We start from the raw sequence: 26,850 nt of genomic DNA, 5'->3' as shown, positions 1-26,850 counted from the left end.
ACTTTAAATAAAAAACAACCCTAAAAAGGCCCGATAATTAAATATATTTAATATTTCTAATATAATTATTCAACTAAATAATGTGATAATAACATTGAAAGCAAGGGCAGCCACTTCCTGATGCTGCAGAAAGAGGGCGGGTCTGATCGAACGGACCCGCCCCTCTGTCTGTATCCACCAATCAACAGCGGCGCTGGGCGGGGCCGTCGCCTGAAATGCGCCACCTTTTCACCTCTCCGCTTCACTTCCAGCCGGAGCAGCGAACCCGCAACCTCAGGCCGCCATGGCGAAACCTCTGACCGACCAGGAGAAGCGCAAGCAGATCAGCATCAGGGGCATCGTGGAGGTGGAGAACGTGGCGGAGCTGAAGAAGGGCTTCAACCGTCACCTGCACTTCACCCTGGTGAAGGACAGGAACATCGCCACGCCCAGGGACTATTACTTCGCCCTGGCTCACACCGTGAGGGATCACCTGGTGGGCAGGTGGATCCGAACCCAGCAGTTCTACTATGAAACCGACCCGAAGGTAAGAATCAGTGCGACACAGGTGAACCACAGAGCGGCCCTGAGACTCCGACTCCCGACTTCCTGGGGCGTTATTAATGCGCAACAGGGGGAAATCAAACCAAAAAAGTGGCGTTTTAGTGACCCGAGGTTGTTTAGGACGAGTTATTTCTGCAGTTCCTGTATCAGTAACGCTCGCGCAGTAGCTTTTTGTGTAAATCTGCGGTGCAACAGCGCATTTCCTGCCACTTTAGGGCAAAAATCAGCTCCCGCGCCTCCTGTCCGGACTGAACATGGTCTCTTCCAGAGGGTGTACTATCTGTCCCTGGAGTTCTACATGGGCAGGACGCTGCAGAACACCATGATCAACCTGGGCCTGCAGAACGCCTGCGACGAAGCCATCTACCAGGTGTGTACCAGCACGGTGGCGAGCCGGAGGTGCGCGCTCACACGCACTCACTGTCCTGTCTGCGGCAGCTCGGCCTGGACATGGAGGAGCTGGAGGAGATGGAGGAGGACGCGGGGCTGGGGAACGGTGGTCTGGGCAGGCTGGCAGGTAAACGCAGCACGGCCCCGGGGATGTGACCTTTAACCCCTCAGGTGTGTTTCCTTCGCCCCCACAGCCTGTTTCCTGGACTCCATGGCCACGCTGGGGCTGGCTGCCTACGGTTACGGCATCAGATACGAGTACGGAATCTTTAACCAGAAGATAAGAGGCGGCTGGCAGGTAAGCGCGCCCCCCCTGCCCCGGGTCAAAGAGCTGATCAAGGACGTTCAGCTGGAGGTTCCTGCAGTTCGTCACCTTCTTGGCTTCATTATGGGATGGCTTTAAGGCTGTTTCATCTGCTGCCCTTTAGAATTTTCCTGCTGTTTGTTGATCAGACCCTCAGTGCAAACATGCACCCCTGACCCCGGTGTGTTCAGCCTGGGGTGAATGAACCTGCCCCTCCCCTCTCAACCGCCTTTCTATTCAATTGCAGAGGCTTTTTCCATAAAAGTGATTCCAATTATAGACCTGATGAGATAAACCTGAGTAAGGAGGGACGGAAAATGGCGTTTTCTTGCCTCAGACTCTGATAAGAGTAGAGCTGGTTGCTCAACGGCGGCGAGTTGCACAGACGAGCGCCTCATCTTTGCCCTGTAGGTGGAGGAAGCGGACGATTGGCTGAGGCACGGGAACCCGTGGGAGAAGGCGCGTCCCGAGTACATGCTGCCGGTTCACTTCTACGGCCGCGTGGAGGAAACCAAAAGCGGCTCCAAATGGGTCGACACTCAGGTACCGAAGCAAAACGACCCCAAAGAGACGAAACCGGACGGCTGATTAATTCCCGCCCCGCGTCGTCGCAGGTTGTCCTGGCGATGCCGTACGACACGCCCATCCCCGGTTACATGAACAACACGGTGAACACCATGAGGCTGTGGTCCGCCCGTGCCCCCAACGACTTCAACCTCAGAGACTGTGAGTAACCTGGTGGAACACACGCTTGTGAAACGCCTCCGCCGGTTCCCCTTTAGTTCTTACGACACAAATAAGGAACTGCTGCAACACAGACATTTCTAAACCCCTTAAATGTTTTTTTTTTTTTCTTGATTGAAACTTAATTTTTGAGTCACATGGAGTGTCATAGGAAGGCAAACCCGCCCTGTGTGTCTGCAGTTAACGTGGGGGACTACATCCAGGCCGTTCTGGACAGGAACCTGGCAGAGAACATCTCCCGGGTTCTCTACCCCAACGACAATGTGAGGAGAACCCGGCTCCAAAACGCGGCGTTGTGGTAGGATGAGAGTGAACCCTTCTGTTTGCTGCAGTTCTTTGAGGGGAAGGAGCTCCGGCTGAAGCAGGAGTACTTCGTGGTGGCGGCCACGCTCCAAGACATCATCCGCCGCTTCAAGACCACCAAGAAAGAGAGCCCCGGCCGGACCTCCTTCGAGGGCTTCCCGGAGAAAGTGAGCGTTATTTCTGTGGACGGTTACGATGGATGAAGGGTTTTATCGTACCTGGGCTGCCTGATTTAGAGATAAAACGTTCCTGTTTTGACCTGGAAGCCACATGAGAGGATTTGGTGCGGAAGTGAGAGCGTTTCGTGAGAGATTTTGGGGGTAAACCTCCAGGAACAATGCAGGTGTTGCGTAAACGGGAGCGTGCTTTAGGATCGGGGCTGTCGGGACACGTCGCTGACGCCACGCGCGTGAAGCGTCTGATCAAGTTCGAGAGGTGTTTTAGTGGTGTGGATGTTTAGTTGGACAGAAAAGACTGATCAAAGTGGGTCTAAAGTGATCGTTTGTTGGAGGGAAACTGAAAAGCTTCTGCTTCCAGGTGGCCATCCAGCTGAATGACACTCACCCGGCCATGGCCATCCCCGAGCTGATGAGGATCTTTGTGGACATTGAGAAGCTGGACTGGGACACGGTGGGACAGAGCTGTGTCTGAATGTATTTGTCCTTTCTGCGTGCACGGTGCAACAGACTTGTTAGGTAGAGAAGTTTGAAAGAAAGGAAGTTGAAGATTATCAAAGAAGGGCTTTTGAAACGGCTCTTTGAGGGTTGTGCAACATCAACCAGGCAGGGAAAGAAGGACAGTGGACAGTGTTCCTGTCTAAGGCTCCTCTCTCCTGCAGGCCTGGGACCTCACCAGGCGCACCTTTGCCTACACCAACCACACAGTCCTGCCTGAAGCTCTGGAACGCTGGCCCGTGGACCTGCTGGAGACGCTCCTGCCCAGACACCTGCAGATCATCTACCAGATCAACCAGATCCACCTCGACGTACGCGCTCACACACTCGCGGGCTTCAGAGAGCCCTCACCCTGGCTGACGGGTGTTTGCTTTGCGCCCGCAGAGGATCGCGGCTCTGTATCCCGAAGACATGGACAAGCTGAGGACAATGTCCCTGATTGAAGAGGACGGGTGCAAGAGGGTCAACATGGCGCACCTGTGCATCGTGGGCTCGCACGCCGTCAACGGAGTCGCTGAGATACACTCCAACATCATCAAGACTCAAGTGTGAGTGGGTGGGATCTCTGTGGTCAGCAGGTGTCTCCCTCGGGTCATCTCGGACTCCTCCACACCTTTTCTTTCTCCTCCAGCTTCCGGAACTTCAGCGACCTGGAGCCCAAAAAGTTTCAGAATAAAACCAACGGCATCACGCCCAGACGCTGGCTGCTGCTCTGCAACCCCGGGTTGGCCGAGCTCATCGCCGAGGTTTGTGGGTACTTTTGTGGCGCTCTGGGTTATGATGACGGGGTCTAGGAGCTGGTCTCTCGCCTCCACCAGGTCATCGGGGAGGACTACGTGAAGGAGCTGAGTCAGCTGCAGAAGCTGAACGACTTTGTGGACGACGCTGCCTTCATCCGCGACGTCTCTAAAGTGAAACAGGTAGAAAGAAACGAGCCGTTCTGCTGCTCCGGGTTCTTTTGTTTTGTTTTGTGCTTCGACAGCTCGGCGCCAAACCACATCTGATCTCACATCGAAGAAGACGACGTTTGTTGATCTGCAGGTCACTGCAGGCAGAATGTTGTTTGTCTCTGTTGCAACATTCACATTTCTGCACTTCAGACCTGATTTTGCAACTGCCTATTTTTTTTACTTCTTCAAATCATGTCTGATGTCTTTTCTCACAGGACAACAAAGTGAAGTTTGGCCAGTACCTGGAGCAGGAGTACAGGGTGAAGATAAACCCGGCCTCCATGTTTGACGTGCACGTGAAGAGGATCCACGAGTACAAGCGGCAGCTGCTCAACTGCCTGCACATCATCGTCATGTACAACCGTACGTCAGATGAGCCTTTTACGAGCTCTGGGGTTGCATCAGAACTCTGTCACGTTCCCGTCCGACCGGCCCTCGAGCAAGTCAAAACAAAGGCCGAGCCTGGTCTTAAAGTCCTGTAATATTCCATGAAATCAGCAGGATATAAACAGGAAGTCGGATCCAGGCAGCCTGCATTCCATTTCCTGCAGTTCTTTAATACCATGAGGGCTGATGTTGTGACGAGGGTGTGGTCAGGATTCATTTAAATGTATGAAACAAAACTGCTTTACAGAGCACAACACGTCTCATTTGCCTTTCAGGTATAAGGAAGAATCCTGCCGCACCCTTTGTGCCACGGACAGTGATCATCGGTGGAAAGGTAGGATGAATGTACCCACCAGCAGCCGTGTGTAGTGTGTGTGGGGGGGGGGGGGGCGGTGTCTGTGTGTGAGCGAGATGATAGTTGGCAGAAAATGTCCTCTGACGCCCCCTGCAGGCTGCTCCAGGGTACCACATGGCCAAGATGATCATCAAGCTGATCACGTCAGTGGCTGAAGTGGTGAATAACGACCCTGTGGTGGGGAACAAGCTGAAGGTCATCTTCCTGGAGAACTACCGGGTCTCTCTGGCAGAGAAAGGTGCAGACGAGTCCAAAGATATTCCTGATTTGAGACTTTAAAGGTGACAACCCTTTCCAATGATCTCTGGATCTCCTTCAGTGATACCTGCCACTGACCTGTCGGAGCAGATCTCCACTGCAGGAACCGAAGCTTCAGGAACAGGCAACATGAAGTTCATGCTGAATGGAGCTCTGACCATCGGCACCATGGACGGAGCCAATGTGGAGATGGCTGAGGAGGCCGGCGAGGAGAACCTCTTCATCTTCGGCATGAGGGTGGAGGATGTGGCGGAACTTGATAAAAAGGGGTGAAGGACGTTCTTCTGCTGATCATTTATCTTCCTGTGTGGGTTCCGGTTTAACGTCTGTGCTTTCTGGTGCAGATATGATGCCATGTTGTACTACAGCAAGATCCCAGAGCTCAAACAAGTGATGGACCAGATCACCAGCGGGTTCTTCTGCCCCAAAAACCCAGAACTCTTCAAAGACCTGACTAACATGCTCTTCAAACATGACCGGTGAGACGCAGGCGGGCGATTCCTTGGGCCCCGACGTGAACGGCTGCGTTAATTCCTGTTCCGTTTCCTCCCTCCTCAGTTTCAAAGTGTTTGCAGACTTTGAAGACTACTTAAAGTGTCAAGAACGAGTCAGCAAGCTCTACCAGGTACCTGCTCCCCCTCAAACAGACCTGGGACCTGTTTAAGTTCACCTTCCGGTTGGATTATAAGTAAACAGCAAGTTTCATGTTTCTCTTAATGTTATTTCTTAAAGAATCCGAAGGAGTGGACAAAGATGGTGATCAAGAACATCGCCGCCACTGGGAAGTTCTCCAGCGACAGAACCATCACAGAGTACGCCACTGAAGTCTGGGGTGTGGAGCCCACCGACCTGAAGATCCCGCCTCCAAGCGAGCCGAGGGAGGCCATCGAAGAGACGGCCCGGGCTCTGAAGAAACTCTGATTCTTTTCCGTGACGAGGGCCCGCCATTAATGCCTGTTTACTAAAGTGCCTCAGACCTTTGGGACGGATGGGGGAAGCCCCCGCTGCATGTTTTCACTTTTACTGTCACGTATCCTGGTCAGTGTTTGCAGGACACACGTCTGTTACAGATCCAGTAGATGAGGCTCCTTCCTGTCAAATGTCCTTCGTGCATTTTAAGAAATGACGCAGGTGATGGAGGAGATTTTTATTGTCACCTTTACACAGCTTTACACTGAATTTCACATCAATTGGCTCGTTCCAGTGTTAAAATCAAAATGCCATGTAATAAAAGATAAGATTATGGAGTTTGGGTCCGTTTCTTTGGCCAAATGCTCCTGTATGTAGCCAGCAGTTAAGAGGGAGGTAATCCTGCATCTGGAGGAGGAAGAAGAGGCCGACTACCTCCTCAGTTTTTGCAAGAAACTCCTGCAATCGAAAAATTGATAACATATGAGTCCTCTGTCCTGCTTTTGTTGTCGCACGTTAATATACTTCAACATCAGACTTTCCCATCTGTTTTGGTGCCACTTCCCTCTTGAAGGTTACGCAGGGCCTGCTGGGCCACGTTTGTTTGCAAACGTGGACTAGAGGTCATGGCGGTGCTCCTCCCACTTTATTGAGGACACAGATGCAGCTTGAGGCTACCTGCTGGCCTGCAGCTCCTGATGCTAACAGTAAAACAACACTAAAGTCTGCTGCTGTCTGGAAGGTCTACGTGCAAACGTTTGGGTCTGATTCCGATTACACGTGCGTTCCGAAGCGTTGGCTCACCTCGGATGAAACTTACCCAACCGCGTCTGACAGATTGGGGTCCAAGTAGATGTCGTTGTGGGAGAATCCACGCCTCGTGCTGTAGGAGATCATTTCAACCTGGGCATCTGTCTCAGTTTTTTTCCTGGCCTGAAGTGATATTTGGTACAGCTGGAGAGGGAAAAGAAGTTCTAAATGAAGAGGAGGCAACACGCAGGAGGAAATGAAACAGGATGGAGAGTACCTTCAAGCCCATGTGATGAGGGACAATGTTGTCGTCCTCGGCGTGCAGAATAAGGAGCGGACTGGTCACAGTCTTTAAACTGGAGGTGTTGAGGTGAAACATGTCGCGGTCACACACAGCTGAACAAAAAGCAGCTAAAGATGGACGTTGGTGAGAATGCTCACTTTTCATCATTAGCAAATTCAATGTTGTTCCTATCCAGTATGTCCCAAAGCAAGTTCTGAATTCCTGGAACGAACAGATACATCTGGAAGAACACAAGGAATGAAGCGTGTTATGTAAAAACGGTGGTATGCCCGGATAAAAGACCACAGGAAACCATCTGCTTCACAGGCAGTGTTCAATACAGTTCATTTTAGACTGCTCATAAAAGACTCACCCATGTGGGGTTGCATTTTTTTTGGTCATTAAAAGGAATTTATTCCTGAAAATCCTGACCTCACCTTGGCGATCACATGGCTGTCCACGACATCTCTCATTCTTGTATAAGGAGCTTCAAGGATTAATGCATCAGCGACAGACCCTGAAAACAAAGAAGGCCAATCAGGACTTCTCTAAGTCTTGAATTCATGAGTGTTTAGACCCACCTTGCTCTTGAAGTTTCACTGCAGTGTTTGTTGCCACCCTGAAAGCAAACAAAAAGAGTTTGCATGTTTGTAACTTGGTGTTTTTGGGGGCTCCTATGTCGATGCGGTGATTTGCAGAGAAACTGACCCGGTGCCAAGCGAGTGCCCCCACAGACAGACGAGCCCTCCCCTGCTGTGCACCTTTACCCAGTGGTACAGGTAGAGGGCGTCGCTGGTGAGCCCGGCCTCGCTGGGCTCCCCGGTTGAGTCTCCAAACCCTCAACAAGGAAAATACCAGCCTTTAATGTAGAGAGACGTCCCAAAGTTCTAAAAAAGAGTGTCTTACCTCTGTAGTCCAGAGATAAGACGTGATATCCTGCAGCACTTAAAATCTGTAAAGCAGGAAACACAGATGAAAATCACATGTCAAAGCAAACCTGCACGCTTCCGATCAGGAGCCTTTACCTTCACAAGTTCCACTCGGTGGTGTATTGCCCTGCAGAAATAATGTGAATGTGAATGAAAACAAACAAGTGGCTTTCAGGCTGATTTACCCACAATCCCTAGAGGGCATTGTGCCTCTGGATAAGCCCCTGGGCCTCTGAAACACACTGGAGTTTCTTAGCATCAATTCAACGACCTCTATGCTGCTCTCATCCCACCTGGTCCCTAGGTTGCCGTGGAGATAGATAATAACAGGATTGCCGTCTTTCAGCGTCTCCCGATACCACTCAGGTCTTTTCCCGGCGGCCTCCTCCCATTGGCTGGCGGGGAGCGTATGCCTGCGAGACAAAGATCAAGCGTGACAAACAAACAGCGTCTTTCACAGGACGTCTTTAAGTGGACGTCCTCTTCGCTGGAGAGTCACCTGCCCCCAATGTTGGCCCGCCCGCCCACCTCGTTTTCAAGCACCGATGCACTCCAATGGACAAAAGAGGAAGCAGCAAACGACCTACCACACTCCGACCGAGACGCCCTCGTCCGTGTTCAGGTAGAAGTTGCATGTGTGGTTCAGCACAAGCTCTGGCCTGCTGAGATCCACGAAGAATGGAAACCTCACTGCAGAGACACATCAACAAGGTGAGCGCCCCTTCCACCACACCGGATTATGTGTTCTGTTTTACAGAATGTCAGAAAAGACATTATTCATTTAGATTATCCAAGATGTTGAATCATCCTCTTTCATCACATCTTGTCAATTACCAGTTCTGGGTATGCCTTTATTTTATTTTGATTCCAACTTTTTTGTTATCCATGAAGATAATAATAATGAATCTGCAAAGGAAAACCAGGGCATAAAAACACACGTCCCATTTATTCATATTTAAATGTTCTTTAACTAAAATAAAAAAAGCCAATGTTATTTTTTTTAAATAGAAAATCAACTTTATTTGTTATGTTTGACTTGTCAGTTGTCTCTATCACACTTAAATGTGGTGTATTATAAAGTTATTTAGTTCACAATCAAATATAAATCTGATCAGTAGGTTTCTAGAGTAAACATATCTGTCTTCATTCATATATTTTACTTTTATGATATTGTTTTTTTAAAGAGGTCGGTAGAATATTAGAAAACAACCTTTAATGTGGTGCACAACAGATAACCGGATCATCACGTTGCTCCCAGACAGTTTCTGACATTTACAAAATCAGGATTTGATGGATCTGATTCAGTTACCCAACACTGATCAAAGGAAGAATACTTACAAAGGTGAGAGAATACGATGTGTCCCAGTATCCAGGGGAACAGGTAGAGAACGACAGGCGCTGAGGCGTAAACAGTGATCACATACAGCAGAGCTCTCCTCATGTTGGCCTCAGGGGATCCGGCCTCTCGTCTGCAGCAGCAAACTCACCGTCCAACTCGGTTTCTGTTTTCTCTGCTTCACCCTCGAAGCTGCAGGGGGATCCGGAGCGGCGCTCGTCCTGACAACACGAGGATTGTGAAAGAGAGATCATAAAAGGGGTCAACGTTCAAATGTGACAAATCAGATCATGTCATGCTTTCAGGGCTGATGCACCGACTCAAACCAAAGGAGGAGTGTGATCCATTGAGGTTTTACTGAGAAAGGCAGATAGAGGTCATAATATAGAGCAGAAACACACAAAAACAATTAAATCTAAAACAAAATGCACCTTACTGGCAGAGAACATCATGGGCAACATAAAATGGACAGTACTTTTTTAAAATTTCATGTGTATTTTTGTGCAACTTCCGCAAAAATCTTATGACATACTTACTTACACACACACACACATACGCACGTGCATTTTAGAGAGATAGACGACTAGAAATAACCGTAACCCAATCTATTTCCAAGAACTGGGAGAAATATCTTAAAGTTAACTCATAAAGTCAGCTATAACAGGCACTCTTTAATCCATTCTCCACCGCTTTAAGGCCGAGCATCACTGCCGTGGTCAGTGTGCCCTGGAGCCCGCGGGGGGGTCCTCCCGGGGCCGCGCAGCCTCTCGGTAACCGCCCCTTCCTCCACAGCCCCTTTTCAAAATCCGCTACCAACCACAGGAGGATGAAACACTCAAGCGGGGACACGAAGCGGGAAGTTTGTAGAGACACTGGACAAAAAGCCTCCCTGTTTCGGTTCGGAGTAGCAACACTGTGATCCAGTCCACCGGCCGCATTATCAAGATAGTAACCTTCTCTTTCTAAAAACGATCGTTTTACCTGCGAGGGAACCGCAACGCCACAGCAGGAAAGATGTTCTAAAAGTTGACTTTTACGCCCGTTTCGCTCTGTAAATCCCACAGAAAGGAGTCGACTCTCGTCAGAAGTTCGGAGACTTTGGTGAGTTTATTATATCCCCCGAAAGCGCTTCTTGATCTTGTGTGTGCTGCTCGGATGGAAACGTTGGCTGATGTTGGCTAACTGCTGCTCCCTCCAAAGTGCCTGCTGGAAAACCGTCCGGTTAGCAAAGCCCGTCCCATCGCTGGGATTATTGTGGTTTAACAAGTTAAACTTGTTGAGTAAAACTTGTTAAACCATACCATGCTGTTGCTGTTTTTCTTTAATGACCCATAAGTTGTTGTAATATTCCCAATTTTCGTGATTCAGGCATTTCAAGGACGACTATTGTGTGTGTTTTCAATTACACAATTTGAATTGTTTCCTATTTTCTTTCTGAACGTTTTTCCACCCAACTTGTCTTTTAAAGGTTGTTGCTTGTCTCAAACAGAAAACTCAGGTTTGATATTCTTTATTTTAAGCGTGGACTCCAGTCATCGACTCTTAAGGTTTAAATATTACCTCAGGATTTCTAAAACAAGTAGTCAATAATTAATACTGCTACCTCTAATTATCTGCTTTGCAAGGTATGCCAGATTAAATTATTTTAGTAAGTATGATTGAATAATGGAGTATTTGGCTATTGTCAGAGGAAAACACAAAACCATCGCATTAAATTTGGCAAAAAGCTGCATAGAAAGTTAAAGCAATTAGAAATTGGATTTGCAGGAGATCGGATTCATTTTGAGGTTTTCTAATTTTACAGGCAAAAGGATTAGGAGTTGTGTCCAACAAACACAGATTTAAGAAGCAGGATAATGGACATGGATGGACCACAGGTTGTGATAATGACTTGCCACAGCAGCAGGAGTGGATGTAGATTAACCTCCTTTACTTGACCCGGACTAGAGCGATTCTTTGGCTGCAGCAGCTGTCAAACCTCGGCCACCGTGATCCTCCGTGACCCACCGTGACTGCAGTGGTGTGTGAGGGTGAAAGGGATAGCTAATCTGAAAAGCGGCAAAGACACAGAGTGACACCTTTTTATAGAAATTGAGACCTGCACAGTGGAAAAGTGTATAAAAAATGTAAAATTTCACTGCATTGATTCTCATTTCTTATTATTTACCTCGCTTTTTATTGATTTTTAAATTGACAAAAGGCTCAAATTTGCAGATGCAGAATACTGATTTCCCCTTATTGTCTGAATGAATGGGTTCCCATTAGTCTTGGTGCTTTTGTGGGGGGGGCACCTGGGCAAGAGCACCATGAACTGACATAAAACAGGACAGGTTCGCCTTTTGTACGGATGTTTTCACTCGGTCCAATTAACTTAATGTCAAACTTTGTTCTCAGCGTCTTTGTCAAGGATTTACAGACCTTTTACTCTGACAAATGGCAAAATGTGAAAATTCGGTCCATAAAACATGTGTTGCGCAATCAAAGACTTTAAGTAAAAATAGCAGCGGACGGGTGCTGAGCTCTCCGGTTATGGCAACAGATATTCACCTTCCTTAAGCTTCAGGCAGCTGATCTCTCTATTCTGGTTTTGACCCACGGGTACCTCTGGACTTCCTCTCCTGTTTTGTTGCTCTGCATTCAAATAATTAATTTACAGCAGTTAAATCACACCACATTAGTCTTTGTGGTTGTTAATGGTGCCGACAGCCAGTAAACAACCCTCAATCAATGAATCAGTCTCTGGCTGCTGCTTCCACTTGGTTCCACTTCCCCCTCTGTGTCTTTGGTTGCTAATTTGGGCAGCATTTAGTTTGGTCAATTGAATGAGCTGCTTCGTTACCTTCTCCAAAAAGACAGATTTGTGCCACACTTGAGGGTTTTCGCTCTGCCTCCGTTCCAAAGGCCAATGCGTTAACAGTGGACGTCAGAGTCTGACTTTAACCACTTCTGTCAATTTAACTGGTTGTCTAATCACACTGATTGGATTAGTCAAAGCCTTGTCCACAAATGACTCAGGAGAAGCTCTGTTGGTCTCTCAGTTTCCCAGCACAGCTCAGATGAACGTGTTGAGAAGACATGCTGAGGCCTTTGTTGTAAGGGACTTGATATCATATTTCCTAAAAACCGTCTCTTCTGCTACATTAATGTGGAATCTTCCTTGCTTTTCCTCCAGGGCAGGGTGCTGTCCTGTGGGATGGATGACTGCCAGGAGCAGGGCAACTACGAGGAGCGCCTAAAAGAAGTCTTTGACAGCTTTGATGCCAGCGGCGCTGGTTCTCTGTCACCAGAGGAGCTCTGTGAGCTCTGCCAGTCCCTCCATCTGGATGATGCCACACCGGTTCTCCAGGCACTGCTGCAGAACCAGGATCAGCTCGACGCCAGGGTACCCTTCTAAGTTTCTATGGAAAGGTTGCATCTGTGATGTGAGGATGGAGGCTGTTGTATCAGATATCGTCGTAGGTCAGATGTTGTCAGGTGTCCATGCAGACATCTGCGTGAAGCCACTTCAGCTCTTGGGCTCTTTGTTTGTCCAGACGTTTTCATGCTTTGTGAGCAGTCCTGTTGAGTCGCCCCCAACAGCCCAGGTGTCTGTCGCCAAGACAACCGATCTGGCTAATCAGGAAATCTATCTTTAGATCTATTTTGAATGGATGGAATGCATATTCATGTGCACTTCTGCATCAAGTTGCATTTGTGCATAAGCACGTGGACATACGGGGGGGGCATTGTTAAGTGTAGGAGTGGGGGAAGTGTTAGCAGAGGGCCAATTGCGTACCCATGGCATCCAACAATGAAGTCAGAACAGAATCGCTCCCCCACCAAATTTGCAAGAAGCGGCAGCCGCCAGCCTGCTCGCACAATAACGATCAGCATATTCAAGGTCAGCAGCTGTTGATTCTTGAAGTGTGACCTCTGCGCTCGACAACCCTTCCTCCACCCAACACCCGGGGAATTACATCCAGACTGAAGAATTTAGTGGGAGTTACTTCAGATGCTAAACATTTGACATACAAATGCCTTTTTTGTTTGTTTCAGGTGGAGTTTGAGCAGTTCAAGGATGCGTTGATTCTTGTGTTGTCATCAAATGTCGAGCCGCAACCAAGTGAAGAGGAGACGTTGTCGAAACCAGGTAAAGGCTTTAGATGTAATTCTGTCCCTGTTTAGTATTGAACTTGACAGAGATGTCAGCTGATCAGAGGTTACGTGTGAGAGTGGATCAGCTAACCTGCTGAGTCAGCTGCTTCTCTCCCCACAGACACCCAGCCTGAAGTGTTTGCCCAAAGCCACTTAGCTGACTGTTAGTGTTTGTACTGCCACGGATGATGAAACTATTTCAAATGCTTCACATCCTGTTATGTGTTGAACATCTACTAGGTGTGCTAGTCAGTTATAATGTATTTGTAGGTTGTTTTTAATCATGTGTCATATTTATCTCAAGTAACTGACAGTTAAGTCTTTAGTTCAGCATTTAAACATTTAGACATTAGAATGTTATTTTTATTCCATTGCAGATTCGTGGATTGGACTGATTTATCATTTTCTTTGCCCAGATTCTCCTGAGATCCAACCAAAGTTTGTGAAGGGCAGCAAACGCTACGGCCGCCGTTCCACACCAGAGTTCATTGAGCCTATTTCCGACCATTCTGAAGTTAGAAACACTAATCTGGAAGAAGAGGAGGTCGCTGAGGACAACTATGATTCAGCCGTTCCCAGAAAGCGTGAGGTAAAGGTGCCAAATCAAGATCCAGACAGGCGGACGCCGTTCTTATCACCTTCCAACTCTCAAATGTTTGTGGCCAACCTTTGGCTGGCAGTGAGCTGTTATTCTTAGCTAATCAGCTTAGCGGCATTTGCCGTGGATCCTGAAAAAGCGATTCCGGAGGGCCTTGTTCACAAGTTTGGGGTTTCTTGCATAGCTGGGAAACACGTGTTGACTGTTGATCGTGATGGTTTTAAGCATTTTCAAGATGCGGCTGTGTTGAGTTGAATTTTGTCCTGAGTGTTTGTGATGGAGGTGATCTGGTAGTCACGGCAACATCGCAGTTACGTAGGAATTGACTGAACTGGTGCGGAAGATTAAAGAGCGACAGATGTTGGTTGGAGAGTTTATGGTTGTCGATATTTCCGCCGGTCTGTCACTGGCGGTGAGGCTGGTGCCCTGTCCACGTTACCATGGTGGCTTTAATGAGGGGCTCCTGTTTGACGCGACAACATTGGAGCCTTCACCACCGTCTCTCTGCGTGGTTCCCAGGACTGATCCTGGATTACCCTTAATGCTGGCGCGTGAAAGTTGTTTGACGTGGAGCTCCTTAAAGTCACATTTTGTGCATTTATGAAGGTGCCATCATCCCAAATCTCCATCAAATTCTTAAAAAGCTTTTGATCAATTATTGACCTGAAACAAAGATTTTTTTTTTTATGTTTATTTTGAGCTTCTTTGACCTCAAGGCAGCACTTCGTTTCTCATATTAATTTGTCACCGACTAAATCACACAAATGGTTGAATGATGGTCGCTGCAGCTTGTGCACAGGGACGGGATAAATATCGGGTGCATTGTGCACGCTCCTGACTCCCTCCCAGATGTCTACCGAACACCCGCCTTCAAGACGCTGAACAGAAGCGTGTCTCAGCATTGACTGATCTGTGTTGCGACAATACGGCAGTGATCAGCAGATGGGGATGGGTCAGAGGGCTCTGCTGCAAAGAGGGCAGGCCTGGTGCTGTTGGGGGGAGCAGGACGAGGGGCTGCAGGAGGGTGACAGCGGAACAATGAGCCCCATGACCCCTCCCACCCTTGTAGATGCCTATACACCCCATTCAATGGCACTTGCAGACTCCATCTGTCCTGCATTCTCTCACTATTTGCATCCTACACAATAGACGGGTCACGCTGGAACTGGAGCACTCGGACGTCAGATGAGCATGAGCCCCCCTACCCTGCCCCCCCCCCCCGTTTTGTTTTGTTTTCTAGATTCAGGATTCACAAAAGGAAATTTCTTTTCGTCCAAAAATATCCACATATATTCTCACTTTTTACTTTGAATCTTCAAAATGTGTGAAACTAATTGAGTTAAAAAAGGCATCAGAAAAGTAGGATTTTATACAGTTAGTTTATACAACGCTAGAGATCTTTTGTCTTTCAAAAAGAAACCAAAATATTAGGAAAAGTGTGTCGAGCTTTGACTTGTGTTTGTCTCCAACAGCGCTGGAATAGTAATGAAAGCAGCACGGAGGAATATGAAGCAGAAGGTATGTCCCGTTTTCTGTATTTTAGGTTAAAAACCCCTCTGGAGTTTGAAGATCTAATGACCAGTGTTTTGTGTTTGTAGGTCAGCTGCGTCTGTGGAACCCCGATGAGCCGAGCACGCCTCGAGGATCCAACGCTGCGCCATCCACCTCTCTGGAGGAGAGGCTGCGGGAGGCTTGCAGCCAGCTGATGATTTCCTGGGATGGATTTGCGGATCACGACGAGCTGCTGGTCCTCTCTGAACACCTGGGCCTGAAGGTGAGACCAAAACTGGAGTTATTTTGTTGAAACTGATTCATGGATTTTAAAAAAGAATATCTCTGTTTTTCCAGTTAAACTCGGATTTGCTCCAGAGTCTATCAGGGAACGGAGTCATGAGTGTGGAGGAGTTTGTTTCCAGAGTTTTAAATAGCAACAAGACGCAGATTCCACCTGCCTCCACCCCGTACAGGCAGCTTAAGCGACACCATTCCACCCAGGTACAGTCATTTACTGGTTTGGTTCTGCTCATTTTAAATCATGATTTAAAAAAATATATACTTCTATGCAGCCATTCGATGAAGGAGGCCGCAGGATAGCCCCCCCATCTGCTCTCACCAGCACCATAGGCATGCGCCTGTTCTCCACCCTGGATGACGGGACTGGTTTCACTCCAGTGGAGTATATCCTGGATGCCTGGCTAGACGAGGGGATCGCGAACAGCGCTGAGATCCTGCAGGTATCAGACCTTGTTCTGGAGCAGCTGAAGTTTACGCAGCAAAATCTTCATGATTTTTCTCATTTCCAGGCTTTAAATTTTGATCTGGATGGAAAACTGAGTCTGAGCGACCTCACTACGGCCCTGGAGAATGAACTTCTGATTACCAAGAATGGGATCCACCAAGCGGCAGTTGCAAGCTTCAAAGCTGAAATCAGATATCTCCTGTAATTATAAACCATCAATGGAGTTTTTCAGTATTATTAGTATACAGAGCTTAGAAATGTTACATTTCTGCAGGTTTTGTATGTTATTCGTGAGAACGCCTTACAGATTAGGATCCTTGTCCATTTTAATGTAAAATGCGACTTTCTTTTTAATTTTGTCAGAGAACAAGTGGACAGAGAGATGAAAGAGAAAGAGAAAATCCTTTCTGACCTGGAAAAAGCCGAGAAACTAAAAAATCAGCTCGCTACCGAAGTGGATGAGCACCACTCTGCAATTGAGCACAAGAACAACCTCAATCTCAGGTCATCCACCGCCCCCCAAAGTGTCGGAAGAGGTTGTGTCATTTCTTCTGTGTGTAAGCATTACTCAGCCTCTCTGTGGGTGTCCACAGGAAGCTTGAGCAGGACCACAAGGAGAAGCTGTCAGCAGTGAGATCGGAGCTGATGAAGGAGATGGACCAGCTCAAGCAGCAGGCGGGCCTGCAGCGCGAGGAGCTGGAAGCCGAGATCCAGAAAATCAGGGAGGATGAGTCTTTCCTCAGAGACCACCTCTCCATCTCGGTGAAGGTACCAAAACCATCGGTAACACGAACGTATCCTCTTCATAAACAGATCGTTTATGAATGGTTGTTATTTTCAGGATAACAGACGTCTTGAAATAGAGCTGCTGGACAGCACTGAAAAACTGATGGAAGCTGAAAGTCAAGTAGCAAAACTGCAGAGGAGTTTGGACAACATCATGAAAGAACGGGTATACGGAGCGCTGCTTTCTCCCCGCTGTCTCTGAGAATGACTTTTAACTCTCATGATCTTCTTTTTCTCAAGTTTGGAGACTTGGACCCCAGCAGTGCAGATTTCTTTCTCCAAGAGGAGCGAATGAAACAACTTGGTGCCGGCTACGAAGCTCAGTACAGGGTAAGTTAGTCTGAGCAGAGGCTGAGATTTTCAGTATTTAGCTTTTCTTGTTGTGCAGGAGATGCAGGATCGAATTGATGAGCTGCAGGCAGAACTGCGGGACTTCCACAGTCTTGGGCGGGTCCAGCAACCCATCGGACAGCCTCTCTCTGAAGAGCTCGAGAGTAAGAGCCCGGGCATGGAGTCCGATCCAGGTAAGACCTCTCCCCGGAGAAGTCACTACAGGCCCAGCATCTCTTATTGCGACTTAATGGCACTTGATGAGGTTCTCTACTACCGGAACTGTTTCTGCAGGTATTGGATCGGAGGAAGTTCAGCCGTTCAGCCTCGAAGCAGAGATGATGTTGGAGCAGCTGAAGGAACAACACCTTCGGGAAATGGAGGATTTGCGGAACCAGCTGCAAAGCAAGGTGGGTCCAGGAGACAGTCTACCATTTCTGTCTTTTCAGCGGGTCAAAACTTGTTTGACTGTTTAATACAGCCTGTGACTACTATTAATCTTTTTGATATCCTCCATCAAAATTGAAATATTCTTTTCATTGGCACAGATCAATGATTTTGACATGATGGTGGAAAAGCACGGTCTGATCCATGAAGACCAGAAGGCTGCTTTATCCCTCCAGTACCAGCAGGAGCTCCAGGCGATGAAGGTGGAGCTGGCCTCCACCCAGAGCCACATAGAGAAGCTCCAGAGCCAGCTAGAGCAGGCAGAGTTGGAGAACGCTACTCTGCAGAGGGCGCAGGCCGAGGACAGAGAAGTACTGGAAAACAAACGGGAGGAGGAAGTGAGGAGTCTGAGACAGCAGCTGACCGAGGCCCACTCCTATGCTGAAGACCTGAAGGAGCAGCTAACCACCCTGAGCACCCAGCTGGTAGAGAGGGGTGAGAATCACGCCAATCAGATAGAAGATCTGAGAAAACGGCACGCAGATGAGATTAAAAAACTGGAGCAGGAACATGTGGAGCTCTCTGAAGCCAGACTGGATGAGGAAAGGGCAAAAATACAGGAAGAGAAGGCTGAGATGGAGAAGCTTTTGGATGACTTCAGAAGGGAGAGGGAGGTGATGCAGGAGAGCCATGAGGACCAACTAAATGTGAGATCAGAGGAGGCAAAGTTGAGGTTTGAGCACGAGCGTGATGAGATCGTGGAAAGGCTGACGGAGCAGTGGCAGAAAGAGAGGGCTCGGCTCGACGAGGAGCACAGCGAGTCTCTACAGGTGCTGCTGGAGGAGGAGATGCTGAAGCTCATCAAAGAACATGAAGATAAGGAGAACAAACTTAGGGAGCAGTGGGAGCACAATGTGGCTGAGCTTCAGGAGCACCAAGAGGAGACTTTCCTCCAGAGGCTACTGCAGGAAAGGCTGCAGCTGCAGGAGCAGTTTGAGCAGAGGGAGAAAAGGCAGAAGGAGCAGTGGGAGATGGAGAGGCTGCAGCTGGAGGAGGATTATGAAGGGATGCTCCAGGAGAAGCTGAGTGAGGAGCGGGAGAAGTTTCAGTCGGAAGCAGAGGAACAGGAGAAGAGGCAGGAATTCTTGATGGCACAGGTGATGACTCGTCACCGAGAAGCCATTAAGGAGCTGACCAGCAAACACGGCGAGGAGAGGGACGCGCTGAGCAGCATGCTGGAGAAACTGCGAGACGACATCGCCAAAGAAAGGTGAGAATTCAAAAACACTTTCTTTTGTGAGGTGTCAGTTTAGCGACACCTTAGGATAAACCTTTCCATTTCAGTGTTTGTGCTAAGCTAAAGGGGCTCCTGGATTTTAGGCTCTAGTTTTAAATAACATCCTGTTGAAAACTGTTGTTTTAACATAACCATGTGCAGGAAGGAACTCGAGTTGAGCTTCTCACAAAGAATCCGAGAAGTGGAGGCTCGTTTCTCAGGTGATCAGGATTCTGTCGAGAAGCGGTTTCAGGCCGATGTTTTGAGACTTGAGCAGCACTACCAGACTGAGCTTGAGGCCCTTTCTCAAAGCCACACAGAGCAGAAGCTCCTCTTGGATGCAGAGATACAGGAGGCACTTCAGAAAGCAGAAGAACAAGGAAGAACGATGGAGCGAGAGCGAGAGCAGCTGGATCAGCAGTGGCGGGAGGAGATGCGTCAGCAGGAAAGCCAGCATGAGAAGAAAATGGAAGAACTTGCCATGAAGAACCAGCAACTGCAAACTGAGCTGGATGAGCTGAGCAGCGTGGCTCAGACTGCAGAGTTAGAACTGAGCAGGCAGCTGAACGAGCTTCACAACAGGCTTCAAGAGAACCTGGAAACCAGGGACGAGTTTCTCGCTCAGTCTGAGAGGAAGGCGGAGGAGGCCGAGCGCCTGCTACAACAAACCCTCGAGGAGAAGGAGGAACTCCTGAGGAGCCACACAGAACTTGAAGCTAGAAATACTGAGATGCTTTCTGTTTCTGAGAAGCAGACTCAGGAGAGGATTGAGCTGGTTAGCGAGTGCGATGGTCTAAAGATGAAGATTGAAGAGCTGGAGGTGCTCCTTCAGCAGGCGGCGGTGGACTTTTACCATGAGACGAAAGAACTGCAAGAACACCTATCCACACTGGAGAAGGGTTTAAGAAGGGATCCAGAAAACGCCAGAAAAGGACTTCTTGTCCATCAGGGTTTGGCTGAAAAGGCTCTAGAAGAAGAAGCTGCTGTTGACATGTGTTTTGAGGGCCCTCAGAATTCCTCATACCCTCTGGAGCAAAATGTTCAGATTATGGCACCAGCTTCATGTGCTGGAGAAGATGATGATTTAGCCAGTAAGCACCATGGAAATTTAGAAGTAAAAAGGGATGGTTGGATTTATGAGACTGACGTGTTGGCTGGAAGTAAACAGGAAGTTGATGGAGAATCTTCTCCAGAATGTTGCTCTGCACAATCAACATCCTGTAAAGGCCTGGACCTGGATTCCTCTGGCCCAGATGAAAACAACTTCAGTGTAGACTCCAACAGTGAAGCCTTTTTCCCACGGCCGCTGTGTGAGACGGTCGTGGCGCTCCGGGCGTCGGAGGCTTCGGATGCCGGCACAGGGAAAACGGAGAAAACCTTGGATCTTGAGTCATGTGAGGCGAAAAACAAACCTCAAGACGTTCCAGTTTTGCCCGGTGTTAACGTTTCCCAAGATGAAGAGAGAAATCAAGCGATTGAAGACGAGCCCTTCATGCCGGAGGAGGTGAGTGACCCCGATGTGCCATCTCCTCCTGATGTTCAGGTTTCCCACGACAAACAGGAAGTGGAACCTGCGGCACATTTGACTTTTGAACAACCGAGCGCTAATATTAATGAAGAACGCTCACATGGCGACCTGGAGACGGCTGATGAGGGTGCCGATTGTCCTCTGCTCAGACTTCAGGTCATGTGTGATGTGGCCACAGAGGAGAACATCCTCCTGCTCAAGAAGATTTCTCTGCTTCAGCAAAAGACCCAAATATTAGAAAAGCTTCTGTATCATAACAGTGAGAAGATCAAAACAGGAAACCAAGTGTTGGAGGAGAACTACAGCCTCAAAGTTAAAATCCTGCTTCTGATGGAACGTGTCAAAGAGCTGGAGCTGAAGGCCTCGGAGGCCGCAGCTCTTCAGGGCAGATATGAGGACTGTCTGTGTGAAAACGCCAGGCTGAAGTACCGAAACGGCGAGCTTGAAAAGAGTGTCCAGAGGTTTGAAAGAGGGGTGAGTAGATGGGAGGGGTTCCCAAACCATTCCAAAGTGTCGCTGCTGGATGAAATTGGCACGTTGAGGGAAGACAACAGGAAGTTCTCTGAGTTACTGGGTGAACTGGAGCTGCAGAGGGAGATTCTCTCTGCTATCCCAGCAGTGGAAACCATCGTGGATCGGCCCGGGCCCACGGACGTTGAAGGTCAGGGGGCGACTGAGCTGCAGGGCTGCTGTGCAGAGTTGGAGAAGGAGAACATCGGCCTTCGCGAAGCGATCTGGGCGCTGCAGGACGAGTCTCAGACGTTACACGAGAGCACGCAGGCTCAAAGGTAACGAGAGGAGAAACTAGGAATCCGCGTCTCCTGCAGCTCCTCGTGGTCCCGTCCTGAATGTCCCCAGCAGACCTTTTCTAGATGAACCCTTCGTGGAGTGTTTCCTACTTGGACCCGTTTTAGATCTCCAGTGGTGGTGCTTTTCTAAAACCCGAACCTGTCATCACCAAATCAACGGATTAGAAACATTCCTGTGAATATTCCAGCATCATTGATGCTATTATGTCACCTTGAGCTGAATATCCGCGTACGGATGGAACGTTTTCATGTTTTTGACTGGAGTTTTGCTTGTTTATAGATCTGAAGCCGGCCGGCTCGCTGAAGAAAACCACCTCCTCCGACAAAAGATCACTGAACTGAAGGAGGAGGACCTAAAGGAAGCCCAGCAAGAGTTACTGTAAGTTAATGAGTCCACGGGAATTTATGTGTGACGTGGCAACGTTTTGATATTTCAAATTGTTCTCTTCTGTATAGACACAAGTTGGAGCATCTGAACAAAATGAAGGTGGTGGCTCAAGGGGAAGCAGAAGCTTTCAGTAAGCAGGTACTGAAGAGTCTTTGGTATCTTTGATGCTAGTTTGAAGCTAAGCCGAGGAGCCGAGCACAGGCATCGGCGGGGACTCGCCTCATCCCGTCCATCCCATCGATCCCATCTGCAGGTTTCCCGGATGCATCTGCAGAGCCAGCAGCTGGAAGATAAGAACCGGATGCTGTCAGAGAAAGAGGCCCGGAACGCCGCTGAGATGGAGACACTTCGGCGGCAGCTGGCGGAGCTGGTGGAGCGTCCCCAGAGGGAGGCGTCCCCGGAGGAAGACAGACGAGAGGTAAGCGAGGGCGGTGGCGCGCTGGTGGCGCCGGTGTCGTGCGGTGGTAGTTAATCAGAGGCTGTTTTGTGTTAGCTGGCAGCGTGTGTGTCTGCTTTGGAGACAGAGCTGAGAAAAGCTCTGGAGGACACGGAACGCATGGAGAACAGGAACACCCAGCTGTCCCAGCAGCTCTCTGTCCTCAGAGAGAAGGTGAGCGCGAGATGATCTCACCGGAGAGTCGGAGCTTGACCTTGAGCTTTTCACTTTACCCTGATGTTTTCCTGAGAGCACCTCGGAGCTGGGATTGTTCACGACGGATCGCTTCACGGTGGTTGTTTTCTAATTCTCAGGCCTACAAAGCCGATGCCATGGAGATTCAGCTCAGCCAGCTGGTGGTGGAGAGGGACAGAGTGAGTGAGGAGTCCCGGGGCCTCCAGAACCAGCTGCACAAAGCCAAAGACAGGGTGAGAACGGCGCACGGACACAAAACCAAATGGAGATTTGATCCTGTCCTGATGAGACTTCCCCTCTCCAGGTGGTGAAAATAGAAGAAAGTCTTGAGGATGTGACCCACCAAAATGGCTGCCTGAGGTCAGAGCTGCTTGATGTGCAGCGTGAGAGGGATTTCCTCAAACACGACATCACAGTTCTGAGAAAGCAGCTGCAGAACGTCAACGAAAAGGTATGATGCTCTCATTCAGAGTTCTCATTCCCTCTGGAGGCATTAGTCAGTGTGACCCTTGACCTCACAGAACCGCGTGCTGGAGAAGGCCTTGTACTCCGGCGGCCTGCTGAGTCAGGGCAAGAAGCGGCACAGGGATGAGGTGTTTCGGCTGGTGGAGCAGGATCAGCAGCTGCTGCGGCAGGAGAACGAGCGGCTCCAGATGGAGGTGCGCCGCGCCAGGGAAGACCTCCTCCAGTCCCGAGAAACGGTGACGCCTCGTTTTACAGACGTCCCATCGCCGCCCCGCTTGTCCCGCTGACCTGGAGTCGTTTCTCCCATGCGCAGGTGCGTCAGCTGGACGCGACCGTCCTGTCCTTGAGCCAGTCTCCGGCGGCGAAGGCGCTGGAGCAGGAGAACGCCGCTCTGAAGCGGGAGCTCGCGGCACAGAAGGAACTCTCCAGCGTAAGAATAATTCAGTGTCTCCAGTGGCCCAGGTTGGTGCTGTGGGCTCAGGTTCTGCCTGTGCTTCCAGAGCTGCGCAGGAGGACAAGGACACGTGCGGCTGGAGAGCCTCCAGCAGGAGAACGAAGCACTCAAGGCGCAGATGTCTCGACTGTCCACGCATCTAATAGATGTGCGGATATTTCCCTTCTGACAGGACATGTTGGGCTTCTTCCTGTTTTCCATAGATTAAATGAGGGTTTATTTCCAGACGCTGCAGGCTCAGCTCGTGGGACTGTTGCCCCCGTCGCCTCTCAGGATGCCGAGGGTGCAGAACCCCGGGGACGACGCAGAAAACGCCCAGGTACGAGAGCGTTTTGTTCTCTTCACTCTCACACCTGATGCTTGGGAATATCACTGCACCTTGTTCCATCCTTCATCCACTCGAATAAACGACCCGGTTCAGGTGAATTCAGATGATGAAAGCAGCAGAGCCGAGGGTCATTTATTTAAAATTCTCTTTCTGTTTGAGTTTCGGCTCTCCTTTGGCTTCATAGCGGCGCCTGTTTGTCTTCGTCTCCTGTTCTGTTTACACTGTTGGGTTCAATGTTGCCTCTGTGTGTGTGTGTGTCTGTGTGTGCACTTCTGAACTTTTAAGTTTCCATCTCGTTACTGAGGTAGCGGCAGCGGTGAGGCTGTTTTCGGGTGTGGTCGTTTTCCATTTGTCACCTCGCCAGTCATCACATAAAGTAGTTTTAGTGTTGATTTTATCTTTTGATTTCATTCTATTCAGCAGCACGATCAGACTGAAATGATTTTCCCCACTAGTCCAATTTTCCAATCTAGTCATGTGACCATCAATGATTATAACCTCACGATCTCATGCTACAAATGTGGACTAGTTTTTATATATTTCTTATTGAAATCAAACATATCCTGGGGTAGAAGGCAGAGTAATGGTGTGTTCACTGACCAGGCCTGTACAGGGATTAGGGGTCGTGGAAGAGGTCGAGCTGTGGTGAAGTGTGCCTACCTTTTCTTCCCAGGGGGCGACGCCGGAGCAGCGGGCCACTCACGCAGACAGCTACCGGCGGATCGGCGGGCTCTAACGCCGTCCTCTGTCCCTCCTTTTAATGTCTCTCTGGCCTCTGCTTTGTTTGGAGCCAAAATCTGTGTCCTTGTAGGAGACTGAACAAACTCGGAGCCTGATTCCAAAAATGTTATTGCACTCTCCTGCCACTAGGTGGCAGCGGAGGCCCCTGAATGAGGCTTTTCCTCAATAGAATTGTAACAAAAAAAGATTTAACCATCATATTTCCAGCTTTGCATTAAATGCAATCTGCAGTTGAAAACGTGTGCTATGTCTTGGTTTGGGGTGAGACAGGGAGTGACCATCCTCAGGGACTACAGATCAGTGCCTAACTGGAGCAAAGTCATGTGATCCACACCAGTCAGGGTTTTATCCAGAAGTCTTCTTCTGCACGTTTGTTTACCTGTGTGTGTGTGTGTGTTTGCTAACACACGCGATGCTCCTTTCAGCTACATGTCTGTCAGCTTTCTGTCTTACTGTTGCCGGGCAACCGAAATCCTCACAACTAACAAAAAGGTCCCGTCTCAGTTATGTTTGTATTGTCTTAGTGTTATGTTCAATAATGTCATATCCATGTTGTTTTTCAATATAAATGTAATTTTTAGTTATTTTAATAAAATCATGTTAGCTATTTAAATTTATGCATTAATTTATTTTGTAGCTACATTTGGACTCTAATATTATGACTATTTATTTTATTTATTTTTATTTTTGTGTTTGTCCTGTGAGAAATGGCTGAAATAAAGATTTAAGCTCATTAAAAAGTGTCCTCCTTTCTGCTGCTGCTGCTTCTTTCGTTTCCCTTTCTCAGCGTGTTCATCCCTGTCCTCAGGAGGAGAGGATGAGGAGGATGAAGGGTACGGAGGAGAGGATGAGGAGGATGGAGGGTACGGAGGAGAGGATGAGGAGGATGAAGGGTATGGAGGAGAGGATGAAGGAAGTGGAGCTGTCGCTGCGCAACCTCAAGCTGCTGCTCCGAGAGAAGGACGCTCAGCTGAAGGAACAGGTGACTTCCACTGGTTAGACTGGGACAGGGAGGGGAAATGGACTGGTTTCACTGGGACAGGGAGGGTAAATGGACTGGTTTCACTGGGACAGGGAGGGGAAATGGACTGGTTTCACTGGGACAGAGGGTAAATGGACTGGTTTCACTGGGACAGAGAGGGTAAATGGACTGGTTTCACTGGGACAGGGAGGGTAAATGGACTGGTTTCACTGGGACAGAGAGGGTAAATGGACTGGTTTCACTGGGACAGAGAGGGTAAATGGACTGGTTTCACTGGGACAGAGGGTAAATGGACTGGTTTCACTGGGACAGGGAGGGTAAATGGACTGGTTTCACTGGAACAGGGAGGGTAAATGGACTGGTTTCACTGGGACAGAGGGTAAATTGACTGGTTTCACTGGGACAGAGAGGGTAAATGGACTGGTTTCACTGGGACAGGGAGGGTAAATGGACTGATTTCACTGGGACAGAGAGGGTAAATGGACTGGTTTCACTGGGACAGAGAGGGGAAATGGACTGGTTTCACTGGGACAGAGAGGGTAAATGGACTGGTTTCACTGGGACAGAGAGGGTAAATGGACTGATTTCACTGGGACAGAGAGGGTAAATGGACTGGTTTCACTGGGACAGAGAGGGTAAATGGACTGGTTTCACTGGGACAGGGAGGGTAAATGGACTGATTTCACTGGGACAGAGAGGGTAAATGGACTGGTTTCACTGGGACAGAGAGGGTAAATGGACTGGTTTCACTGGGACAGGGAGGGTAAATGGACTGGTTTCACTGGGACAGAGAGGGTAAATGGACTGGTTTCACTGGGACAGGGAGGGTAAATGGACTGGTTTCACTGGGCCAGAGGGGGTAAGTGGACTGGTTTCACTGGGACAGGGAGGGTAAATGGACTGGTTTCACTGGGACAGGGAGGGTAAATGGACTGGTTTGCCCTCGGACGTGGTGCATTCGTGTGTCTCCGGTCATCTCACGTCTCCTCTGCCCCTCCAGCGGCAGCAGCAGGGGAAAGCGGAGGTGCTGATCGGTGACCTGTATGTGGAGAACGCCCAGCTGCTGAAGGCTCTGGAGATCACCGAGCAGCGACAGAAGATCACAGAGAAGAAGAACTACCTCCTGGAAGAGAAGATCTCCAGTCTGAACAAGATGGTGTGTGACCTGAAGCCCTCCCCACTGTCCCCACTGCGTTACCAGTATAAATGCTCAGAGGCCAGCATTGATGGGACAGCACCTCCAAGCCCTAAATGCCACTGTTTACTCACTGAAAAATCAGTTTTAAACATCTGACTTCTGCTATTTGTTACACGTGCAACAGAAAGTTGCAAAGCATTCAATCTGTAATCAAGCAATACTTTTATTTTAAGTAATTTATCATGTTTAAATATGTTTTGCTAAAGCACCTGTGTTACATGTAACATAAGTTATATTCAGGTTGGATAATCCTAAAGTGGAAGCTGCAATTAAACTCTTGCAAACTGTAAAAGTAGATATTCAAGCGAATATTCACCTGTAAGAACTAAAGGATATGTTATTCTAAATATATAATAGTGTTTTATATGTGAAAAAAAGAATTATGTTTCATTTGTAAATATCTTCTACCCTGCTGTAGCTTTTTATGACGCAAAATCCCACAACATTAAAACTCTAACGCA

General features: G+C 48.7%; 4 protein-coding genes across 11 annotated transcripts; 3 read left to right on the top strand and 1 right to left on the bottom strand.

Moving 5' to 3' along the window:
* Positions 1-283: 283 nt before the first annotated feature.
* pygl (phosphorylase, glycogen, liver) lies at positions 284-6,155 on the top strand. The gene is made up of 20 exons (XM_003962329.3): positions 284-526; positions 812-913; positions 982-1,060; positions 1,128-1,231; positions 1,649-1,780; positions 1,852-1,963; positions 2,162-2,244; positions 2,314-2,451; positions 2,822-2,914; positions 3,123-3,269; positions 3,343-3,506; positions 3,590-3,704; positions 3,777-3,878; positions 4,124-4,271; positions 4,571-4,629; positions 4,747-4,888; positions 4,970-5,177; positions 5,253-5,387; positions 5,467-5,533; positions 5,641-6,155. Exons 1-20 carry the CDS (start codon positions 284-286, stop codon positions 5,827-5,829), a joined length of 2,562 nt encoding a protein of 853 aa, XP_003962378.1. The 3' UTR covers positions 5,830-6,155.
* Positions 6,041-10,234, bottom strand: LOC101079647 (lysophosphatidylserine lipase ABHD12). Of its 3 annotated transcripts, none has more exons than XM_029829981.1 (13): positions 10,097-10,234; positions 9,118-9,336; positions 8,367-8,469; positions 8,073-8,192; positions 7,876-7,906; positions 7,757-7,802; positions 7,559-7,688; positions 7,432-7,469; positions 7,288-7,367; positions 7,009-7,091; positions 6,845-6,923; positions 6,638-6,771; positions 6,041-6,276 (listed from the first exon to the last, which is right to left on the bottom strand). In XM_029829981.1, exons 2-13 carry the CDS (start codon positions 9,218-9,220, stop codon positions 6,249-6,251), a joined length of 975 nt encoding a protein of 324 aa, XP_029685841.1. In that variant the 5' UTR covers positions 9,221-9,336; positions 10,097-10,234; the 3' UTR covers positions 6,041-6,248. The 3 variants fall into 3 exon arrangements, with proteins under 3 accessions (XP_029685841.1, XP_029685838.1, XP_029685850.1); XM_029829978.1 differs by having other exon boundaries at positions 9,118-9,339; positions 10,099-10,216; XM_029829990.1 differs by lacking the exon at positions 10,097-10,234 and adding an exon at positions 9,933-10,057.
* On the top strand, positions 10,099-26,850 carry LOC101079877 (ninein (GSK3B interacting protein)). Of its 6 annotated transcripts, XM_029829171.1 has the most exons (29): positions 12,092-12,207; positions 12,288-12,497; positions 13,151-13,244; positions 13,666-13,838; positions 15,320-15,365; positions 15,446-15,621; positions 15,696-15,842; positions 15,914-16,081; positions 16,151-16,287; positions 16,450-16,590; positions 16,680-16,854; positions 16,928-17,038; positions 17,113-17,202; positions 17,261-17,396; positions 17,497-17,612; positions 17,751-18,859; positions 21,483-21,581; positions 21,659-21,728; positions 21,844-22,008; positions 22,084-22,200; positions 22,341-22,454; positions 22,526-22,672; positions 22,743-22,922; positions 23,000-23,116; positions 23,187-23,288; positions 23,367-23,459; positions 24,997-25,020; positions 25,051-25,191; positions 26,192-26,850. In XM_029829171.1, the coding sequence occupies exons 1-29, from the start codon at positions 12,172-12,174 to the stop codon at positions 26,483-26,485; spliced, it is 4,728 nt and encodes a 1,575-aa protein (XP_029685031.1). In that variant the 5' UTR covers positions 12,092-12,171; the 3' UTR covers positions 26,486-26,850. The 6 variants fall into 6 exon arrangements, with proteins under 6 accessions (XP_029685033.1, XP_029685038.1, XP_029685031.1 ...); XM_029829173.1 differs by lacking the exon at positions 12,092-12,207 and adding an exon at positions 10,099-10,216 and having other exon boundaries at positions 24,997-25,191; XM_029829178.1 differs by lacking the exon at positions 12,092-12,207 and adding an exon at positions 10,596-10,613 and having other exon boundaries at positions 24,997-25,191.
* LOC115247546 (uncharacterized) lies at positions 18,866-21,473 on the top strand. The gene has a single exon (XM_029829596.1). The coding sequence runs from the start codon at positions 19,020-19,022 to the stop codon at positions 21,183-21,185; it is 2,166 nt and encodes a 721-aa protein (XP_029685456.1). The 5' UTR covers positions 18,866-19,019; the 3' UTR covers positions 21,186-21,473.

The sequence above is a fragment of the Takifugu rubripes genome, chromosome 2, assembly GCF_901000725.2.
Source record: "Takifugu rubripes chromosome 2, fTakRub1.2, whole genome shotgun sequence".
Taxonomy (NCBI): Eukaryota; Metazoa; Chordata; class Actinopteri; order Tetraodontiformes; family Tetraodontidae; genus Takifugu; species Takifugu rubripes.
This window is presented reverse-complemented; position numbering and strand designations above follow the sequence as displayed.